Below are 18,550 nucleotides of genomic sequence, written 5' to 3' on the forward strand. Positions count from 1 at the left end.
AGCACTTGTAACCTTTGGTAGTAAAAGAGTACCCAAGAAAGAGACTTGAGAGCTTTGGGATCAAGTTTAGTGTGAATGGATTTGTTAACATGCACATAACAAACACAGCCAAAGATTTTAAGAGGGAGAGAGAAAGCAAAAACCTGTGGGGATAAGATTTCTAAGGGAGATTTGAAATCAAAAAGTTTGATAGGCATGCGATTGATGAGAAAGGAAGCAGTGAGAAGAGCTACAAACTAGAAGGTCTTGGGAACATGCATGCATGCCAAACAAAAGACTACGGGTGACCTCCAATAAATGGCGATTTTCCTCTCAGCAACCACATTTTGTTGGGGTGTGTCAACACACGCTAGCTGATGGATAATACCATTATTAGTAAAGAAGTCTTGGAGGCCACTAAACATGTATTCTCCCCCTTTATCAAACCGAACAAATTTGATTCGAGTATCAAACTGAGTAAGAACCATCTGATAAAAATTCTTAAATGCATCACAAACATCACTTTTATGTTTCATAAGAACAGTCCAAGTAGCACGGGAAACTGCCACCTCCATTAGCACCACCTGTCCCTGCTGCTCTGTCTTCCCCATGGTTAGGCCCCTGGCCTCTACCACCTGCATGGGTGTCTCGGAAAGAACTAGAATGGAGGGCTGACCTCTCAAGAGATGCTGGTGCTGGTTCCATAGTAACACGCCAAGTCTCCTCACTCTGTAAGTAGCTACAAACCTCATCAAGAGATGGAAGAGGGGACCGGCCTACAATTTGAATCCTGATTGGTTCATAATCAAGGTTCAGGCCACCAAGTAAAGTGAAGACACGCTCCTTTTCAAAAGTGTGATATACTTTTGCTTCATCCTCTGGGTTGGTCAATTGAAGATCCCTGTAGTGGTTATACTCCTCCAAAAGGCTAATATAAGCATTGTAATACTCAGAAATGGTCCTGTCACCCTGTTTCATTGAATTAATTTTTTGGTGAAGCTAATAGACCTTGGAAGAGTCACCTACCCCATCAAAGTTCTGGGAAACATTGTCCCAGATTGCCTTGGCAGTCTCTTTTCTCGCAAACCTTCTCCCAATCTCGGGCTTCATGGAGAAGATTAACCATGTCATGACTGTAGAATTTTCGGTCTCCCATTTCTCATAGGTAAGAGAGCCAACCTCTGGGGCTTTAATAGCACCTGTAATATACCCAAGCTTCCCTTTGCTCCTAAGGGATAGCTTCACTGAATGTGACCAATCCAAGTAATTAGTGTTATCAAGCTTCACGATGGAAATCTGTGGATGTGAGCTCTCATAAACAAACTGAGGAGCTGTTGGTGTTAGAGTGGGCTGTGAATCAGCCGAACTAAGCCCAGATGTATCCGAATCAACCATATTGTCAGGGAAACAGTACTTGACCATAAACAAGAACACCAAAGACAAGTGGGGAGTACACACTCAACCCAAATATGGAATCCAACCCAATAATCAGATTTCAGCAGAGAAGAAACTAGCACAACCTTGATAACACTTCACTTTAATACTCTCCAATGAGTAACATCAACTTTAAACTAGTTCAAAGACTTCACAAAAGTTGTCCATAGGCATTTCTCAACCAAGGAAGCAGCATATGGCAGTCCAAATGCAAGAAAAACAGGAACTAGGCATTCTCGGGTTTACCTGGGCAGCAAATGGGATCCCACGAAAATGAGTTATGCTCATAGACCTCCTTCAATCAGCAAGGAGGGACATAGGGGGTACAATAGGTACCCCTGGGCGATTCTAATGGCCCAGTTCAAACCTCAAACACATGTCGAGAGGAGAGAGAGAGAGAGAGACTGCAACTTGAAGCTGGCGGTATTCCTAGCAGCAGCTGGGTGAGATCCAAATCTTCAAAAGAGCTTCAATACAGCTCAAGTAGTGTCTTCAAACATCTATATAGGCTATAAGGAACTGTTGGTTATATGGGATAGAATACCGTGAGGGGTAGTCTTGTCCTTTTGTTCTCTTTTATTATGCTTTGTATTGGGTCGGTTATGAGGGACAGAATTGTCCATGTAATTTGTCTTCTAATATTATAAATACATTGCTTGGGATCAATCTTTGATCATCCAAGCCTTATTCTCTAATTCAGATCTGTTAACATGGTATCAGAGCAGGTTTCGAATTAGGCTAACTCTCCTCGCTTCCATTCTTGATTTCTTCTTCTTTTCTCCTTCATTCTCAAGTTCTTCTTCCACCCTTCTCCTCTTGTTCTTCATTCTCCCATTAGGGCAGCACTGATGAGGTGATCTACAGATCCAGTTGCTGCCCCCATCACCTCATTCATGTTCTAAAAAATTTCAGAATCGATAGAAGCCTGTTGTACCCTGCCTGCGAATTTTGAAGCCTTCAAATTTTTAGACTGATTCAACTTTATCTACCAAGGGATCTCTCTACCTTATTGAAGCTCAGGAACTGCAGCAGATTTTTTGGACAAGGTTCTATCTCCAGCCGTACTGAAGACTCTTTTTCCCTATCGATTTTTGCTCTCATCAGGGTTTTTTTCTACAACCCTGCAAATATCGATCTTAGGGTTACTGTTCTCTGTTGATGCTGATTTTTGGAAGGGTGATTCAGCACTACCACTCGATCCAAGTTTCAACCCATTCCAGTGTGTTTTTGCTCCCATTCTATCATACATCGATCTCACCATATTCAGGGTTTTTTTCAAAACCCTGAAAAAGTCGATCTAGGGGATTGCACTGGCTACTGTTGCTGATTTTTGGAGACAAGTATTACAATATTTTCAGCAGTCTCTCCTCCAATTTTCAGCCTTTATCTTGGAGTATTTGTTGGAGTTCTCTTCACAACAGCCCCTCTCTGCAATTTGGGTTTCTCTGCTAAAAGTATGGGTGACTCAATCACTTCCACTGCTACTTCTGATCAGGAAAGTCAAGGCAAAACTGATTACCACACTTTTCCTCCTAATCCCATCAAACTGGATGGCTCCAACTACTTGTTATGGTCTCGATCTGCAGCCTTTGCTACTGCTGGCCATGGCCTTACTGGCCATATTGATGGCACCAGTGTTATGCCGATTGCTCCAGGTCCTCCTCAAAGTAGGGGACTTGCCAAGAATGGGGTTCTCATGACATACCTGATAGGTTCTATGACTTCAGACCTTGCACATGGATTTCTTCTCCTTGACACAGCTTCTCAAATTTGGTCTGCATGCAAAGAGACATATGGTCAGCTTGGCAATGATGCCCAGGTTTATGAACTCAGGAAAAAGGTCCTTTACACTACTTAGGGAGAATAATCAGTCTCCAACTACTATGCTACCCTGTGCAACCTCTGGCAACAATTGGACCACTTCTCTAATTTCCACCCCACTACAGCTGTTGACATTACTGCCTATAAGAAACATGTGGACAAGATCAGGGTCTATGATTTCTTGGCAGGGTTGAATGTGGAGTATGACCAGATTCGTGTTCAAGTGTTGGGCCATTCTCCTTTTCCCACACTTGAACAGTCTTATGCCCTAGTCTCCTCTGAAGAGAATCTTAGGGCTGCTATGTTACAGCCTCCTCCTACCACTGACAGATCAGCCCTCCAGGCTGCTACCCCGACTACTCCTGCACCTGCTGGAAACCTTTCTCTTGGTGATTCTACTACTGACCTCACTTGTGAGTACTGTAACAAGCCCTACCATACCAAAGAGACGTGTTGGAAACTCCACGGGAAACCAGCTGACGTTGAAGCAAAACGGGCTGCCAAGAAAAAACAAAAGAACAAGGCTCATCACACTGAGACTGTTACTACAACCCCTACTACTGACCTTGGTTTATCCCAGGATGATCTACAGGCATTCCTACGTATGCTAAGGACTTTTGCTGCTGCGGCTTCTATTACATCAGCTCCTGCCAATTCCTCTGCTCCTTCAAATTCATATTTTGCTCGGTCAGGTATCCCATTTGGTAATCATTGTGCTTCTGTAGCATCCCATCTTTGGATCATAGATTCTAGTGCTACAGACCATATGACTGGATCTTCTAGGTTTTTTTCATTGTTATTCTCCCATTTCAGGGAAGGACAAAGTCAGGATAGCTGATGGTTTCCTTTCCTCCTTCTCTAGAAAAGGATCCATTAACTGCACCCCTTCCCTTAGCTTATCTTCAGTTTTACACATTCCTAATTTTACCACTAATCTTCTTTCCATTAGTAGTCTTACTCGTGACCTTAATTGCAAAGTAACTCTTTTTCCTTCTCACTGTGTTTTTTCAGGATCTGGTGACAAGGAAGACGATTGGATGTGGTAAAGTGCAAGGTGGATTGTACCTGCTTGATGATGGTCATCCTTCTCCACCAACCGTACCTTATCCACTTCATCAAAGTTCATTGGTCTCTTCTGAACTTTACCAATGGCACTCTAGATTAGGTCATCCCCCATTAGGAACTTTGTCTCATTTGTTTCCAGCCTTAGTCAAGGGTTGTAATAAAGAAGAATTCTATTGTGAGGCGTGTGTACTGGCCAAACAGACACGTTCAGTTTATTCTAGTTCTAATAAAAGAAGTTCTTCCCTTTTCCATGTGGTTCATTCTGATGTTTGAGGCCCTAGTCGAAAGACTTCAATTTATGGACATCGTTGGTTTGCCATTTATAGATTGTCACTCTAGAAACACATGGATATACCTTTTGCACACGAAAAGTAAGGTCTTTTCCTGTTTTCAGCATTTCCATAAGATGATCCAAACTCAATTCCAGGCCACTCTCAAAGTTTTGAGAAGTGACAATGGAACAAAGTATAAAGAGGGTCACTTCCAAAAATATCTTGTTGACCATAGAATTCTTCACCAAACCAATTGTGTTGATATCCCGACCCAAAATGGTGTGGCCGAAAGGAAGAACCGTCACTTACTCGAAATGGCCAGAGCATTAATGTTTACTTGACATGTTCCCTCCCAATATTGGGGAGATGTTGTTCTCACTGCAACCTATCTCATTAATCATTTGCCTACTAGGGTTCTTGACTCCCGTAGTCCGACTGAAGTTTTGTTTGGGAATTCGTCCTTTACGGTTTCCCCTAAAGTGTTTGGCTGTGTGTTATACTAGGGATACCAGGTCCCCTGACAAGCTTGAACCCCTTAGATTGTGGTGTATTTTTTTTGGGTTATTCTCCAACCCAGAAAGGATATAAGTGTTATCATCCCCCTTTCCGTCGTACCCTAGTCAGTATGGATGTTACCTTCCATGGAGGGCTTTCTTATTATTCTTCACCACCTCTTCAGGGGGAGAGTTCTTGTGAAGATGTGGATGTGATGGATGGGTCTCCTTCCCTTGAGCCTACTATTCTTGAACCTCCATCACCTGTAGTTGCTGCCCCATCACCTTTGGCTGCTGCCCCAGTACCTTTAGATAATCCTATACTGGGGGAGACTATGGAAAATGGTGATGGTGAAGCTCCTACTCAGGGGGAGTTGACTCCAATTCAGAGAACCATAGAGAAATTTCAGAAGAGGATCGACGACTCCAACATTTTAACATATCACAACAGATGTTCCTGAAGAGGGCAGATGTTCCAGTACCCATCCAGTTGCCGACTCTGGATCCAGACCCTACTTCTCCTGGTAAGATTTCTCCTTCCGACCTAACTATTGCTCATTGCAAAGGTACTAGGACTTGCACTCAGCATCCCATTTCCCGTTTTGTTTCTTATAGTTCTCTTTCTCCATCTTTTCGTGCATTTGTGTCTTCTCTTTCTTCTGTTTCTATTCCTAAAAATTGGCAGGAAGCTTACACAAATGGAAAGTGGAAGGCAGCAATGTTGGAAGAAATGAGAACATTGAAAAAAAATAATACTTGGGATCTTGTAGATCTTCCTCCAGGGAAACGACCTGTGGGATGTAAATGGGTGTTTGTGGTCAAACAGAAGGTTGATGGGACTGTGGATCAATATAAGGCACGCTTGGTTACAAAGGGCTTTACCCAAACTTATGGAGTTAATTATCAGGAGAACTTCGCACCAGTGGCTAAACTCAATACTGTGAAAGTGGTATTGTCATGTGCTGTAAATCTTGGGTGGGATCTTCAGCAGTTGGATGTGAAGTATGCCTTCCTCCATGGAGAGCTAGAGGACGAGGTATATATGGATATTCCACCAGGCTTCTCTGATGATAAGACCAAGGGCAAGGTCTGTAAATTAAAGAGTGCTCTTTATGGGTTGAAACAGTCACCTCGAGCTTGGTTCGGCAGGTTTCACAAGGCTATGGTTTCAGTGGGCTATAAGCAAAGCAATGCTAACCATACACTATTCATCAAACGAGTTGGTGATAAGGTAACTATTCTCATAGTCTATGTTCATGATATTGTCGTAACCGAAGATGATGGTGATGAGATCAAAAAATTAAAGCACTTCCTTGACTGTGAGTTTGAAATAAAGGATCTAGGAACTCTAAAATATTTTCTAGGGATAGAAGTTGCTCGATCTTCAAAGAGCATCTTCCTTTCTCAAAGGAAATATATCATAGATCTGTTGTCCGAAACAGGGATGTTACGGTGTCAACCCACAGACACTCCCATAGAAGCTACTGCAAGGCTTAAGGAGAAAGAAGGTGAACCAGTTGACAAAGGTCGCTATCAACGATTGGTTGGCAAGCTAATTTACCTCTCTCATACACGGCCAGATATAGCTGTTGCAGTTAGTCTAGTGAGCCAATTTATGCATGATCCTTATTCCTCTCATATGGAGGCAATTATTCGTATTCTTCGGTATTTGAAGTCTGCTCCTGGAAAAGGAATACTTTTATCTCCCAATGGCCATCTGAAAGTTGAAGCTTACACTGATGCTGATTGGGCTAGCTCTACTGACAGGAAATCCATCTCTAGATATTGCTCTTTTGTGGGTGGGAATCTTGTCACATGGCGTAGCAAAAAGCAGAATGTTGTGGCAAGCATGGTACTAAATCTCGTTTCGTTTCGGTGTTTTGGCCTGACCGAAATTTCTGAGATACCGAAATTTCGTCGAAATATGGTATTTTTCTGTGGGTGTAAAATGCCAAAATGACCGAGATTTCCGAAATTTTCGAAACGAGATTACCGAAATTTCCGAAATATTCAAAATATTGCACGTGACTTTTTCAATATCTCGCGATATATCGTGAGTCCACGATATTTCGTCGATATCTCGTGAGATATCGTCGAAATATGGTATTTTTCCATTTCGAATTGGTATCGTATCTCGGACAGCTTGAGATATACGAAATTTGGCGAAATATCGCTGAAATTTCGCGAGATTTTGAACTATGGTGGCAAGATCAAGTGCTGAAGCTGAATTCCGTGCTATGGCACACGGAATCTGTGAGTTGCTATGGCTTAAAGGGTTGTTGCAACACATTGGAGTTGCTGTCCATCTTCCCATAATGCTATATTGTGACAACAACGCTGCCATTAGCATCGCTCATAACCCTATCCAGCATGATTGTACCAAGCATGTTGAAGTTGACCGACATTTCATTAAGGAAAAGATTGAAGGTGGTCTCATCTGTGTTCCTTTTGTGAAGTCTGCTGATCAATTAACCGATGTGTTCACTAAAGGGTTGAGTAGCAAATTTTTCTGTCCTGTTTTAGTCAAGTTGGGCATGTGTGACATATACGCACCAACTTGAGGGGGAGTGTCAGTTATATGGGACAGAATACCGTGGGGGATAGTCTTGTCCTTTTGTTCTCTTTTATTATGCTTTGTATTGGGTCGGTTATGAGGGACAGAATTGTCCATGTAATTTGTCTTCTAATATTATAAATACATTGCTTGGAATCAATCTTTGATCATCCAAGCCTTATTCTCTAATTCAGATCTGTTAACAGGAACCTATTTCATACTCTTTCAATAAATCTTTACATAGGAATCTCCTCCTTGAAATCCTTTATGCCCTAGGATTCCAAAGAGAAGAAAAAAGTAGGAACAAGGAACTGAACACGACTCTCAAACCTGGTGCTCTGATACCAAGTTTGTTTTTAGGTTAGAGCTGCAAGTAAGAGAAGGAGAAGAGGTTGAAGAAGAAAGAGGCAGAGAGGAGAGAGAGAAGGACAGAGGATATTTCGGTGGCAAGTCTTGTGTGTGAGAGAGATCTCTCCACACCTATATTACTTCATTAATAGAAATGAGAATATTACATACACCTCCCTAGGGAGATAAAACGTAAGAAAGGTAAAAAATAGAAAATACACAATAGGGCAACTAGACCAAAGGCTAGTTCCCAAACTACCCTTATCGCATAACTTTTAACAACTCTTAACAGTTATAGCCACACTGAGCTGCTCATCAAATAAGGGTTGTCTTGGGTTGGTCAGATGCCAATTTTTTAATCCATCTCAACTAGATGGCTATCATTTATTAAGCTCTCTCTTTTGTAATTTCCTTTGTCAAAATTTCAAATTTCCAATTATATAGTATTTTTTAAAATGAATGAAGGGTTTTGCTTTTTTGGCTAAAATTTACAGGTAGATGGTGTTGTGGTCAATGACAAGGCGCCCCTACTGTATAAGAGATATGGGCCATTATGTAATACAACTGGACCCAACCCCTTCACTTCTCATTCTAGATAGCCTCTGCAGTGTCAAACCCTAGTCAGAAACTACACAAGACTGACAAGACGAATCTATTAGGACCAAATGAAGAAACCTTGCCAAAACCAGACTGATTAAGACCGATTAAGAAACAATAATCAATCCTAGATCAAAGATGGCTTACCTCATCGGTCAACTGGTACATAGACCGAATGGGACTCGATTGATAGGGACCGACTACTGAATGAGACCAACTGACCAACTAATTATACAATTTGAGTCTGGCCACCCTGAGACTTGGTCTTGACCCAATAAGCAAGGAATCAAATAGAGACTGATCAATTTACACCCTTAAACCTAGTTACCTTGTGAAATCAACAAGGAGCTTGCATGCTTGATACTTGATAGGGCGTGGAAGGTCAGGGTAGCAATGCTTCATGTGGTTTCTTTTGGCATTGGCAAAACTACCCATACTCAATGCACTGTCAATTATGTGTATCTATTGCCCCTACTAGAGGAAACTCCTGGCTCGTCTCTTCCATACAACATGACATTAAGAACCGCAACTTTAACTGTGTATTTTAAATCTGAAAGCTATAAAGTTGAAGGACGCAGATTTATATGATGCAAGTTTACTGTTTTTGTGTGCATTTGCAAGTAAATATTCATACACCATCCAAGAATTTCAAAATGAGATTGCATGCCGATTTGGAGGATTTGACACATCTCGTAGCCATACCCATGTCGGTGTCTGAGTAGATACTTTCTGCTATAACAAGGGTCCAGGTATGAGGCATAGTTGTCACAGCGTCTAGGCGACCCAAGGCATTGGAGAGGGTCCAAAATCAAGGTGCCACCAACTAGGCGACCAAGGCGTCCGCCTAGGCGACACCTTGACAACCCGACTATGAGGTATTGCAGTCTGATGCTGTATCAGGGTAGAAATTCAATTTTGGCAAGAACGAGGTGGTAGAGATAGGAAAAATTGGAAGGAGTAACCAGCAGTTCCTGGCTGCAAATTTTTTTTTAATATGCAAGCAGTAAGAAATCTTCAGTGTAAAATTAGTACACGCACTAGTCACTCCTAATTACTTGGTCATCCTTGGGAGCCAACTAGAAATAAAAAATCTCTCTCATGGCTCGAAATAAAGGTGGCATCATGGAGAAAATGATAACTCTCGGGGCAAAGCTGACTCTTGCATTTGGTTTTGTCCAACATACCCGTGTATTCTTTTGTCTCTTCACCACTCCAGTTTTTCAACCTCCTTGGAGAAGCTGGAAATAGACTTCTTCTGGACGATAATGAAGGTTAGAAGGAAGGGTTTAAATCTCAGATTTGAGGTCGGTTTCGGTCAAGTCCCAAAACCGAGACATGTTGGATCTCATTTCGAGGTTTAGACACTGGGTTTCGACCCTGGGTTTTGTTCGGCCAGGCCTGAAACCAAGACAACTCAGAGATTTCGGTCAGTTTCGACCGAGATTTAGTTCCATGGTTAGAAGTCAGAAGAACTATCATTTACTTGGCTAAAGATCAAATCACAAAGCACAAGCTGTTGGAGGATTGGGTATAACTGTATAAGACTCATTGAATAAGTATTGAACCCAGAGTTTTCTTTCGAAGTGATTATGGGACGTAACACTGATCATAACAGCCCACAGTTTAAGGAAAATTGACTCACTCGGTGGCCAACTGACCCAAGTGGATTGGCAAGTCAATTTTTAAAAAATACTATTATGGTAAATGATGATTTTCAATCCCTGGCCCACATTTTTGTGACAGAATCCAACAGAAAGTTAGATCCGAGAGAGAGAAGAGGGAAAACAGTGTTGACGGGGCAGGGTTTGTACTTTGTAGAGAGAGAGAGATCCCTGGGTTGAAATTGGCAAATTGCAGGGTTCAGTGATGGAAGAGGTTAGAGAGATCAGAGACAAAATGAGGGAGAGAATTGCATACAGAATTCTCGAGAGAAGCCTTCTTGGGTTGAAGTTACAGGGGTCACTGGGTCAGCAGCGGAAGGGGCAAGCATAATTGGAGATATAGAAGGGGGGAGGGGAATCGCATAGAGAAAAGGGAGCAATAGACTGTGCCACACACACACAGAGAAGGGGAATGAAGTTGCAGCGGTTGTCAGCAGAGGGATGAGGGTGGGGAGAACATTTGGTGATGAAACCCTGGGCGATCTTTTGAGTAGATCAGCGGACTTTCCCAATCCCACTTGGATGATACACTGAGTTGAAAGCTAATCCAAAGCATCCGAACGAAGGAAGTGAGTCAACAAAAGTGAGGAGACCAATCCCATGTGGATCGACCAATCCCAAGTTGTCCCACCAACTTTTAAAACTATCAAACAGCATGAGGAGAGAAGAAACAGCCTCAAAGTATGGTGAAGCAAACACTTTGGAAAGCAAACCAGGTATTATCAACAATTAATCTCAATTAAGGAAAGGAATCCAGTTGTGTGGCCAGGGGCAACGATATCAGCTTTTGGATAATATATGGTGTAACACAGTGGCAGTGATAACGTAAACTAAGCTTCCAGGCTGTGGTAACTCAACCATTTCTGTCATTCAATCTCTTGCATTAGATGAGGTTCATTGTTGGTTTTTAGGAATTTGGAAGATGAAGATCCAGAGTTGAGGTTAAATTTTTAATCAGGACTCTGGTCAAAAACAAGAAATTCAACTCTCATTACCCTATTAGCAGAGGTTGGCTGATTCAAAAACAGGTGCTGCATGCACAAGAAGTAATCTGTTTCCTACTTCCAACCAGTGCTCTAGCTTGGATTATTTGGGAGACATGAATGACACCTTCACTCAACAGTGAGTGTGCTAAGGACATCATAGAGATGTAAACCTCATTTTTCATGTTGGAGACTGCATGGGCTCAACAAAAGCAGATTATTGTGGAGACTCTTTCCAGCTATGGTGTGTTGGTAAATCTGTAATCTGTATGGAGAGAAATTACAGAATATATGAGGATCAAACAGGGCACAACTTGTATCCCAGGGTTTCAGAACTAATCTTTCCAAACCCTATTATTAAATAATAAAAAGGACTTAAGAGAATGTTTATTAAAGACTGATGTCAAAGTTTGCATCCAGGATGCACTTTCATGCAATTTTTAGCAGTACAGCTCCTCTGTGTATGCTGTAAATAAATTCCACACTGTTCCTTCTCTTTTACCTAAGCATGTATGCTTGTCTAAATATTTAAGTATAGACTTGTTTACCAGGGTTTCAGAACTACTCTTTCCGAACCCTATTATTAAAGAATAAAAAGGGCTTAAGAAGAGAATGCTAATTAAAGACGGATGTCAAAGCTTGCATCCAGGTTGCATTTTCATGCATTTTTTAGCAGTACAGCTCCTCTGTGTATGCTGTAAATAAATTCCACCGTTCCTTCTTTTTTACTTAAGCATGTATGCTTGTCTATATATTTACGTATCCAGAGTTTTTGTTTACTTATGAGTGAATGTATATATACTGCCATTCACGATCCTTCAACAGAGTGCAGGCAGGTGGTAAATAAGTTTTTTCCGCATTGAGTGTATCATTCTAAACAGTCCTTGGCATGGATGGTACTTCTCAACTGGCCCTAATAATAAACAGGCTATTACCGGGTCTGGCCCAACAACCCAATCACTAAATGGTTATCTCAAGACATGGGTCCCCAGCCTGACAGGCCAGTATATACCCCTTCACCAAGCCCAAACCTGCCTAACCCACTGGTTTCCTACCAAGATCCACCATTTGACATGTTAATTTATATTAAATTTTATGCAGGCCATTCCAACCTGCCTAATTATAAACAACCTGGACTCAACCATGCAATTAGCCCAGTCCTTGGCATGGATGGCAATTCTCAACCTGGCCCAAATAATAAACAGGCATTTAACAGTCTGGCCCACTAACCCAATCACTAAATGGCCATCTCAACTCTCAAGGCATGGATCCCAGCCTGACAAGCCAATATACTCCCCTTCACCCAGCCCAAACGTGCCCAACACACTGGTTTCCTACCAAGATCCACCATTTGCCAAGTTAATTTACATTTAAATTTTATGCAGGCCATTCCAACCTGCCCAGTTATAAACAACCTGGGCTCAGCCATGCAATTACCCCAAGAGCCTTAGTCCAAATCCACCCAACCAATTGCCATGAAATTCTTGGGAGATAGGTACAAGAAAAATGTCAGTCTCACATTTGCATCCTCTCGAACTTAAATTCGTGGATTTTCTTGTCCTTGACCCTTCGTCTACCCTCCAAAAACATTTCACTCTCAACCCATTTACCTATTTCCATAGAATGTCCGACCGATTTTTTAACAAAAACGATTACTTAAAACCAATAGTCACTTTTTTAACAAACAGAAGCTAGTACAATATCTTCCACCATTATTATTTATATGGAGGCCTATCTTTCCTCAACTAGATATTCCTTGTTGAAAATCATAAATATAATTCGCATTACATTAGTCAAATTAACTGCTGAAACCATGGTCCAAATACTCCCAAGTCCCAACAGGAAGACAAATGTGGCCTTCCACACGATTCTTTTTGGTTCAACGAATTTTTGCTGAAATTATTCTATCTGAAAGAACAATACCTCAAAATAGAGAGCTTTATCTGTCAAAGTAAGTTTTCCGGGCCATGCCATGTTATTCTCCCATTTTAGAACAGGTCGTTTCTTGCTAGAACCAATGCATAATATTTGCTCATTAAAAAGCTGAAGGGCTTCTCCTGTCTGGTATGACATCCGTCCTTCATGCACCCTGCACAAAAGAGACAGATGCACCACGGAAAATTGAGCAAACATGGGAAGCTCAAGCAAGACTAAAAGGTGATCCATCTAAAGTTCACTGCAGCTACATCTATCCATGCAATCAGCATTCATCTTGTTTTGTTGGATGCTCATGATTGTTAAGGAAGTAAGTGACCATGGTAAAATATGGCACCGGCCACCCACTAGAGCACCTTTGTGGGGGAATGCAGAAAAAAGAGTACCATAGTTCTACCAATGAGGGGTGTTATTGGTAAATACGGGCTAATAAAGTTATTCAATGAAGAAAAGAGAAACCATGTAAAGGAGATAAGCCTTGAAGGCAAAAAGTAAAAATGATTATTATCTCTAACAATTCTTTCAAAAGAGCCCAATTAGGGCATTTGTTGTCCAAGACTGAGCATTTGGGACAAGGAGCCTATGGCGGGGGATACTTGTAGCAGTGACAGTGGCCATAAAAAATTAATAAACCCAAAAATCAAAGAGCCATAAGGAGAATCATAAATGTTAGAAAGTGATAGCTTGGCATTATCCAAAAAGAGAAATATACCTTGCTTTAAGTAGGCAAGGGAATAAATAATAGCCATGCGATCAAATCGAGATCGACCGTAGGATATAGCAATCAGTATCATATCACATACTGTTCTACCTAGTGAACTTAAGCTAGAGAGTAGTAAAATAATACTCTAACACCCCCTTAAGTGATAATAGAGAGGAGTGTGGACAGCAAATAAAGATGAGTCCCAGCAACAAGGCCTGATGAGGTACTCATGTACGATGGCTATCAGCTAATAAAGATGTGTCCCAGCAACTACGCCTCATGATGTACTCATGCACAATGGCTATCACACTAAACATGAAACTCTCCTGTAGATGATGAAAAACCACATGGGAAAAAACCATCTGATGGAAGAAGAAAGAAAGGTGGATAGGAAGGTGACTAATCAATACCCCTCAAGACAACTTCCTTCACCCGAAGCAAGTCACGCAGCACAAGAAAATGTGGTGAAGCAAGTCACCAAATAACTGAAGCCAGATCACCTTACTATATTTTCTTGTACATTTTGAGCTCTTAATACACACACTTCTACAACCATAGCAAATATATTTTAGGATCTCTGGATAATATTTAATGTACTGACAAATACTAATATAAGATACCTTTTGACAGCTATTAAAACAATCTTACCAAATGCTATTGAACTACAATGCAAAGAAACAGTAATTTTAGGCTTACTTGAGAAGTTCACCAACATATGTGGTCCACGAGCTTAAAGAGATTCCCTGATCATCTCCAGCAAGAGCCTTGAAAATATTATGTGCAGTTGACCTATCAGCCACACCAGCAACAGCTGGAGCAATACGAACAAAAGCCTCTTCCCCAACAAGCTTCCCCTTCAATGTCTATAAAATATTATGTTTTAGCTAATATCCCTCAAAATAGTAAAACTGAATGTTGGAAAAATAAGAAAAGACTTCAGAAAATACATTTTAAATACACAAAATGCTAAAGATCAAATGCATATTAAGGACACTTTGGGTAAATGACAACGCTAGGACAGTTGTAATTGATGCTAGCATAACCAAGTTAGTTAAACAGTTTATTTGATGAACATCATTGAATATGCACCACCATGAAGTCTTGCAGTTATTAGACACAGTCCAATACATTGTGTAGCAGGATCAGGTAGGAGAAGACAAAAAGGATAATGCTCCAAAGTAGATTCACAGAAAATGAACCATTTTAAAAAGGCTACTATTCAGGAAGACTCACTCCATTGAAGAAATCCCCAGAGCATGTCAAGGTGTGAGGTCTTGAATCATGCTGAGGTGGAAATAAGGACAAATAGTGAGTTGTTCCCATCGTAAGTTTATTCAAGTATTACCAAATACCAAAGTTGTTTTCCATACGGTAAAATAAGCATATTACATAATAAGACATACATCTCAGCATGATTCAAGACTCTAATGACTCCTTTCCCATTTAACTCAAAAGGGTATGACAGCTTTGCAATCATTTTAAATGGGCTTGTGCCAACAACGATAAAAAGAAATAAATAAATAAAACACATTGGCGAAACTTGATTGGGGAAGAAAGAGAAAAGATTTCTATATTATTTGATATAGCAGTGAGATTGTGGTGCACGTGGGTCAAAAGTTTGGTGAAATTTTGCCATATTTAACGAAATTTTTCAGATGTCAAAATGAAATCATTAATGATATGGAAGGTTTGCAGTTTTACGGCCAAAATTTCTCTGTTTCGGCGAAATGTTGCCAAAATGTTTCGTGTCGGTATCAATTCGTCCTTAAGTATAAAATGCACATTTCAATCACTTCTCTGGTTTCGACAAAAATGGTTGGGAAAGTTGGGTTTTTGTGAATTTTGGCCAAATCACTCCCCTACAAGCGTAGAACAAGTTGTTGTGCAGTAGTGGAATGCATCAGAAGTGACAATTTGCTGCATTGTTGGAAGATTTGTGCAAGATTCAAAGTTGAAGGAATATCACTTCTCCCAAAAATTAATTTGTGATACAGCCCACATTTGTGATACAAACGGAGGATAACTTGCTTCAGCAGCAGCACTGCAGCAACAACATTCTAAGTGGTTTACATCATGCCCGGAACTTAATGTGGTACTAGGACTCTTGAGAGATTGCACTCGAACCAGAAAATGAAAATAGCCACAATAAATGCAAACTTGCCCACCTGAATGCAACAAAATGGCCCACGAGAGATATGACCACGGATATCCATTCTCATCGAAGGCCAAAAAACCATCATTATCGGGCCAGCAGAAGAGACCATGTTGGAGCTTGAAATGAGATCGCACTTCGACCTGATTGGACAAGGGATTTCCAGGGATCCAGAAGACCACCTGATCCATCAAGCAGGGAGGGACAGGAGCAGCATGAGCATCTCAGAGCTGGCCAAGAAGAGGCCAGGTGGGACAACTTCTTGGGATTTAGAGAGGAACTATGATGCCGTTGGCAAAAACAAAGGGGGAAAAATTAACGATCAAGAGCAGGGGTGAGGGCTTGAACAGAGGGGAGGGAGAAGGGCTCAGCGGGAAAGGAGGGAAGAGGGGGGAGTGGGAAAGAACCCCTGCTTGGGAGAAGGGTCCAAGTGGTTCATACGCAGGTCGGGTAGATTAGTGACGAGGTCCATGCCCAAGAGAGAGGTAGAGGAGGCGAACAGGATGGAAGATAATGGGCTTGAGAGGAGGAAGTTGGGCCTCACGGGCCATTCCAGTAGGCAAGCCGCTATTGGTTAAACTAAGATAAGTGGCCCTGGGTAACAGGGCCATCAATAGTGTTTAAACCCTTGGTGGAGAGGGCCCAGAAGCAGTAGTCGGGAGATAGTGGTTGACAGTGATGGTGGGGGCCTCTCCAAAGGAAGAAATGGGCTAGGGAGGAGGCCAAACAAAGGGCTAGGCTGCAAAGGTTTATTCGAAGTAGAAGGCGGTGAGAGGCCAAACAAACCTCGCAGGGTAGTAGTTGATGTCGGTAGGAGCACAAAAGCAACAGAAAGGGAGAGATCTTCGGGAGGGGTGGACTGAGGGATGATGGCGGCCACTAGACAACACAAATGATACTATCAGGGAGGTGGCAGGAATAGCAGGCGTATGGGGAAGAGAGTTGTCAGAGACGACGACAGAGGTCAGGTCTGCTAATCTGCAATGGCCAACGATCAGAAAGTGGCTAAGGACCTTCGGTAATAAGGGAGCAACCAAGTCATGACCACATGCAGAATCTGACGGAGTAACAATGGCAATCGGCTCCTTTCCAGTGGTGTCTCCTTCGCCACCAACTAGGAGACATCAAGGGATCAGAGGTGGCAGGAGGAAATGATTGAGGGGTTAGATAGAAGAAATATTCTTTCTGTGAGTTGGGTCGAGCTCCACGCAAGCTGAGGCTTCTTCAGTCCCGACTAAGGACTTTCCCAACAGAGATTGGAGGCGAAGAGACACGGGTATCCTCGCCATTCACGGGGAGCGCAGTGCAGCAGGAAGTTACTTCAGAAATTGGGAACCGTGAGTGACCAAAGACCTTACATGTCGGACAATAAGGGGGGATCCAGTCGTAGCAGATTTCTTGGGCGAAGTAATGACCTTCATCATCAGCCACCTTAATGGAGGAAAGAGATGAAGAATCTGCATGCATCTTAATGCAGATGCAAGCAAGGATAAATGGTCCAAAATGTTGGTTCTCCTATCAGGGAACAGAGGTTTTCCAATGACTTGACCAAAGGATACTCAGTCCTTCTTTACTTGAGAAATGTAGCAGTAACCCTGGGAGGGAAATCTAGAGGGTTATGGAGCTCAGGTTCCACTATGTTTAGAGGGCCTAAAATAGAGTTTCCTAAAAGTTTCAGGAGCTAATTTGGCCATTTGGGCCTTGAAACCACCAATCGAACCCATCCAGCGGTTTTGCCTGAAATTTCACCATTTCGCGAAATATTTCTGTTTTGAGCCTGGGCAAAACCAGGCTCAAAACCGAAACCTGGAACTATAGTCACAGTGAATCAGTTTGAATCGCAACTTTTTGTTAATTTTGGTTTCCTTTTGAAGGTATCTCCTTTTTTTATTTTCTTCGATGAGTTTCAGGGTTATCTCTCTTTTTTTTTTCTTGTTTTTTCTTTTTTTTTTTTTTAACCCGAACATTACCTGGGACCCGGGCCGGCCCCTAGAATTTTATTAAAATCCAAAAGTAATGAAAGAATACAAGGGGGGAACATTCCACCTTACCCCAACCCAAGGAGCAAACACACTCAACAACTCTCTAAAGCAATTCCTTACCAAGACCATACAGCTATGAAAAGAAAACCACAAGCACTACTTTCTGAGAACAGGCAGTCCAGCCCTGTCCTCCCTTAGAATACCCTGAAGAACTCCCAAAGGCAGACTGCCCTGCTGGAAAGTGACCGAGGACCCAGTATCACAAGCAAGATTAGCCAACCAGTCAGCCGCCCTATTGCTCTCTCGAAAAGAAAAGGACACATATGCCCGTGTAGAGGAAACTAAGGCCAAGACCTCCTGAATGGACTCTTATACAAAACTGTACACTGCCTTGAGATATATCATTGATTTGAACTCAAAACATCTTTTACAATGCCATTGTTATTAGACATAATTTATATACTATATTCCATACTTTTGTCCCAAAAATTATCAAGTCTAAACGTATAATTACCCATATAATCCATCCCCAACTTTTTTGTTATCCTTGATTTGTTTGACTGGCTCTTT

At 41.7% G+C, this 18,550-nt stretch overlaps 1 protein-coding gene across 1 annotated transcript in view; it reads right to left on the bottom strand.

Moving 5' to 3' along the window:
- The window catches only part of LOC122661979, a 140,647-nt gene that overhangs the window by 75,386 nt on the left and 46,711 nt on the right, over nt 1–18,550 (bottom strand). The window contains exons 5-6 of the mRNA XM_043857512.1: nt 14,543–14,700; nt 13,132–13,297 (exon numbers count right to left, since the gene is read on the bottom strand). Of these exons, the coding sequence (XP_043713447.1) occupies nt 13,132–13,297; nt 14,543–14,700 (324 nt within the window). The remainder of the gene's footprint in view (nt 1–13,131; nt 13,298–14,542; nt 14,701–18,550) is intronic.

This window comes from Telopea speciosissima, chromosome 5 (assembly GCF_018873765.1).
Source record: "Telopea speciosissima isolate NSW1024214 ecotype Mountain lineage chromosome 5, Tspe_v1, whole genome shotgun sequence".
Classification (NCBI taxonomy): Eukaryota; Viridiplantae; Streptophyta; class Magnoliopsida; order Proteales; family Proteaceae; genus Telopea; species Telopea speciosissima.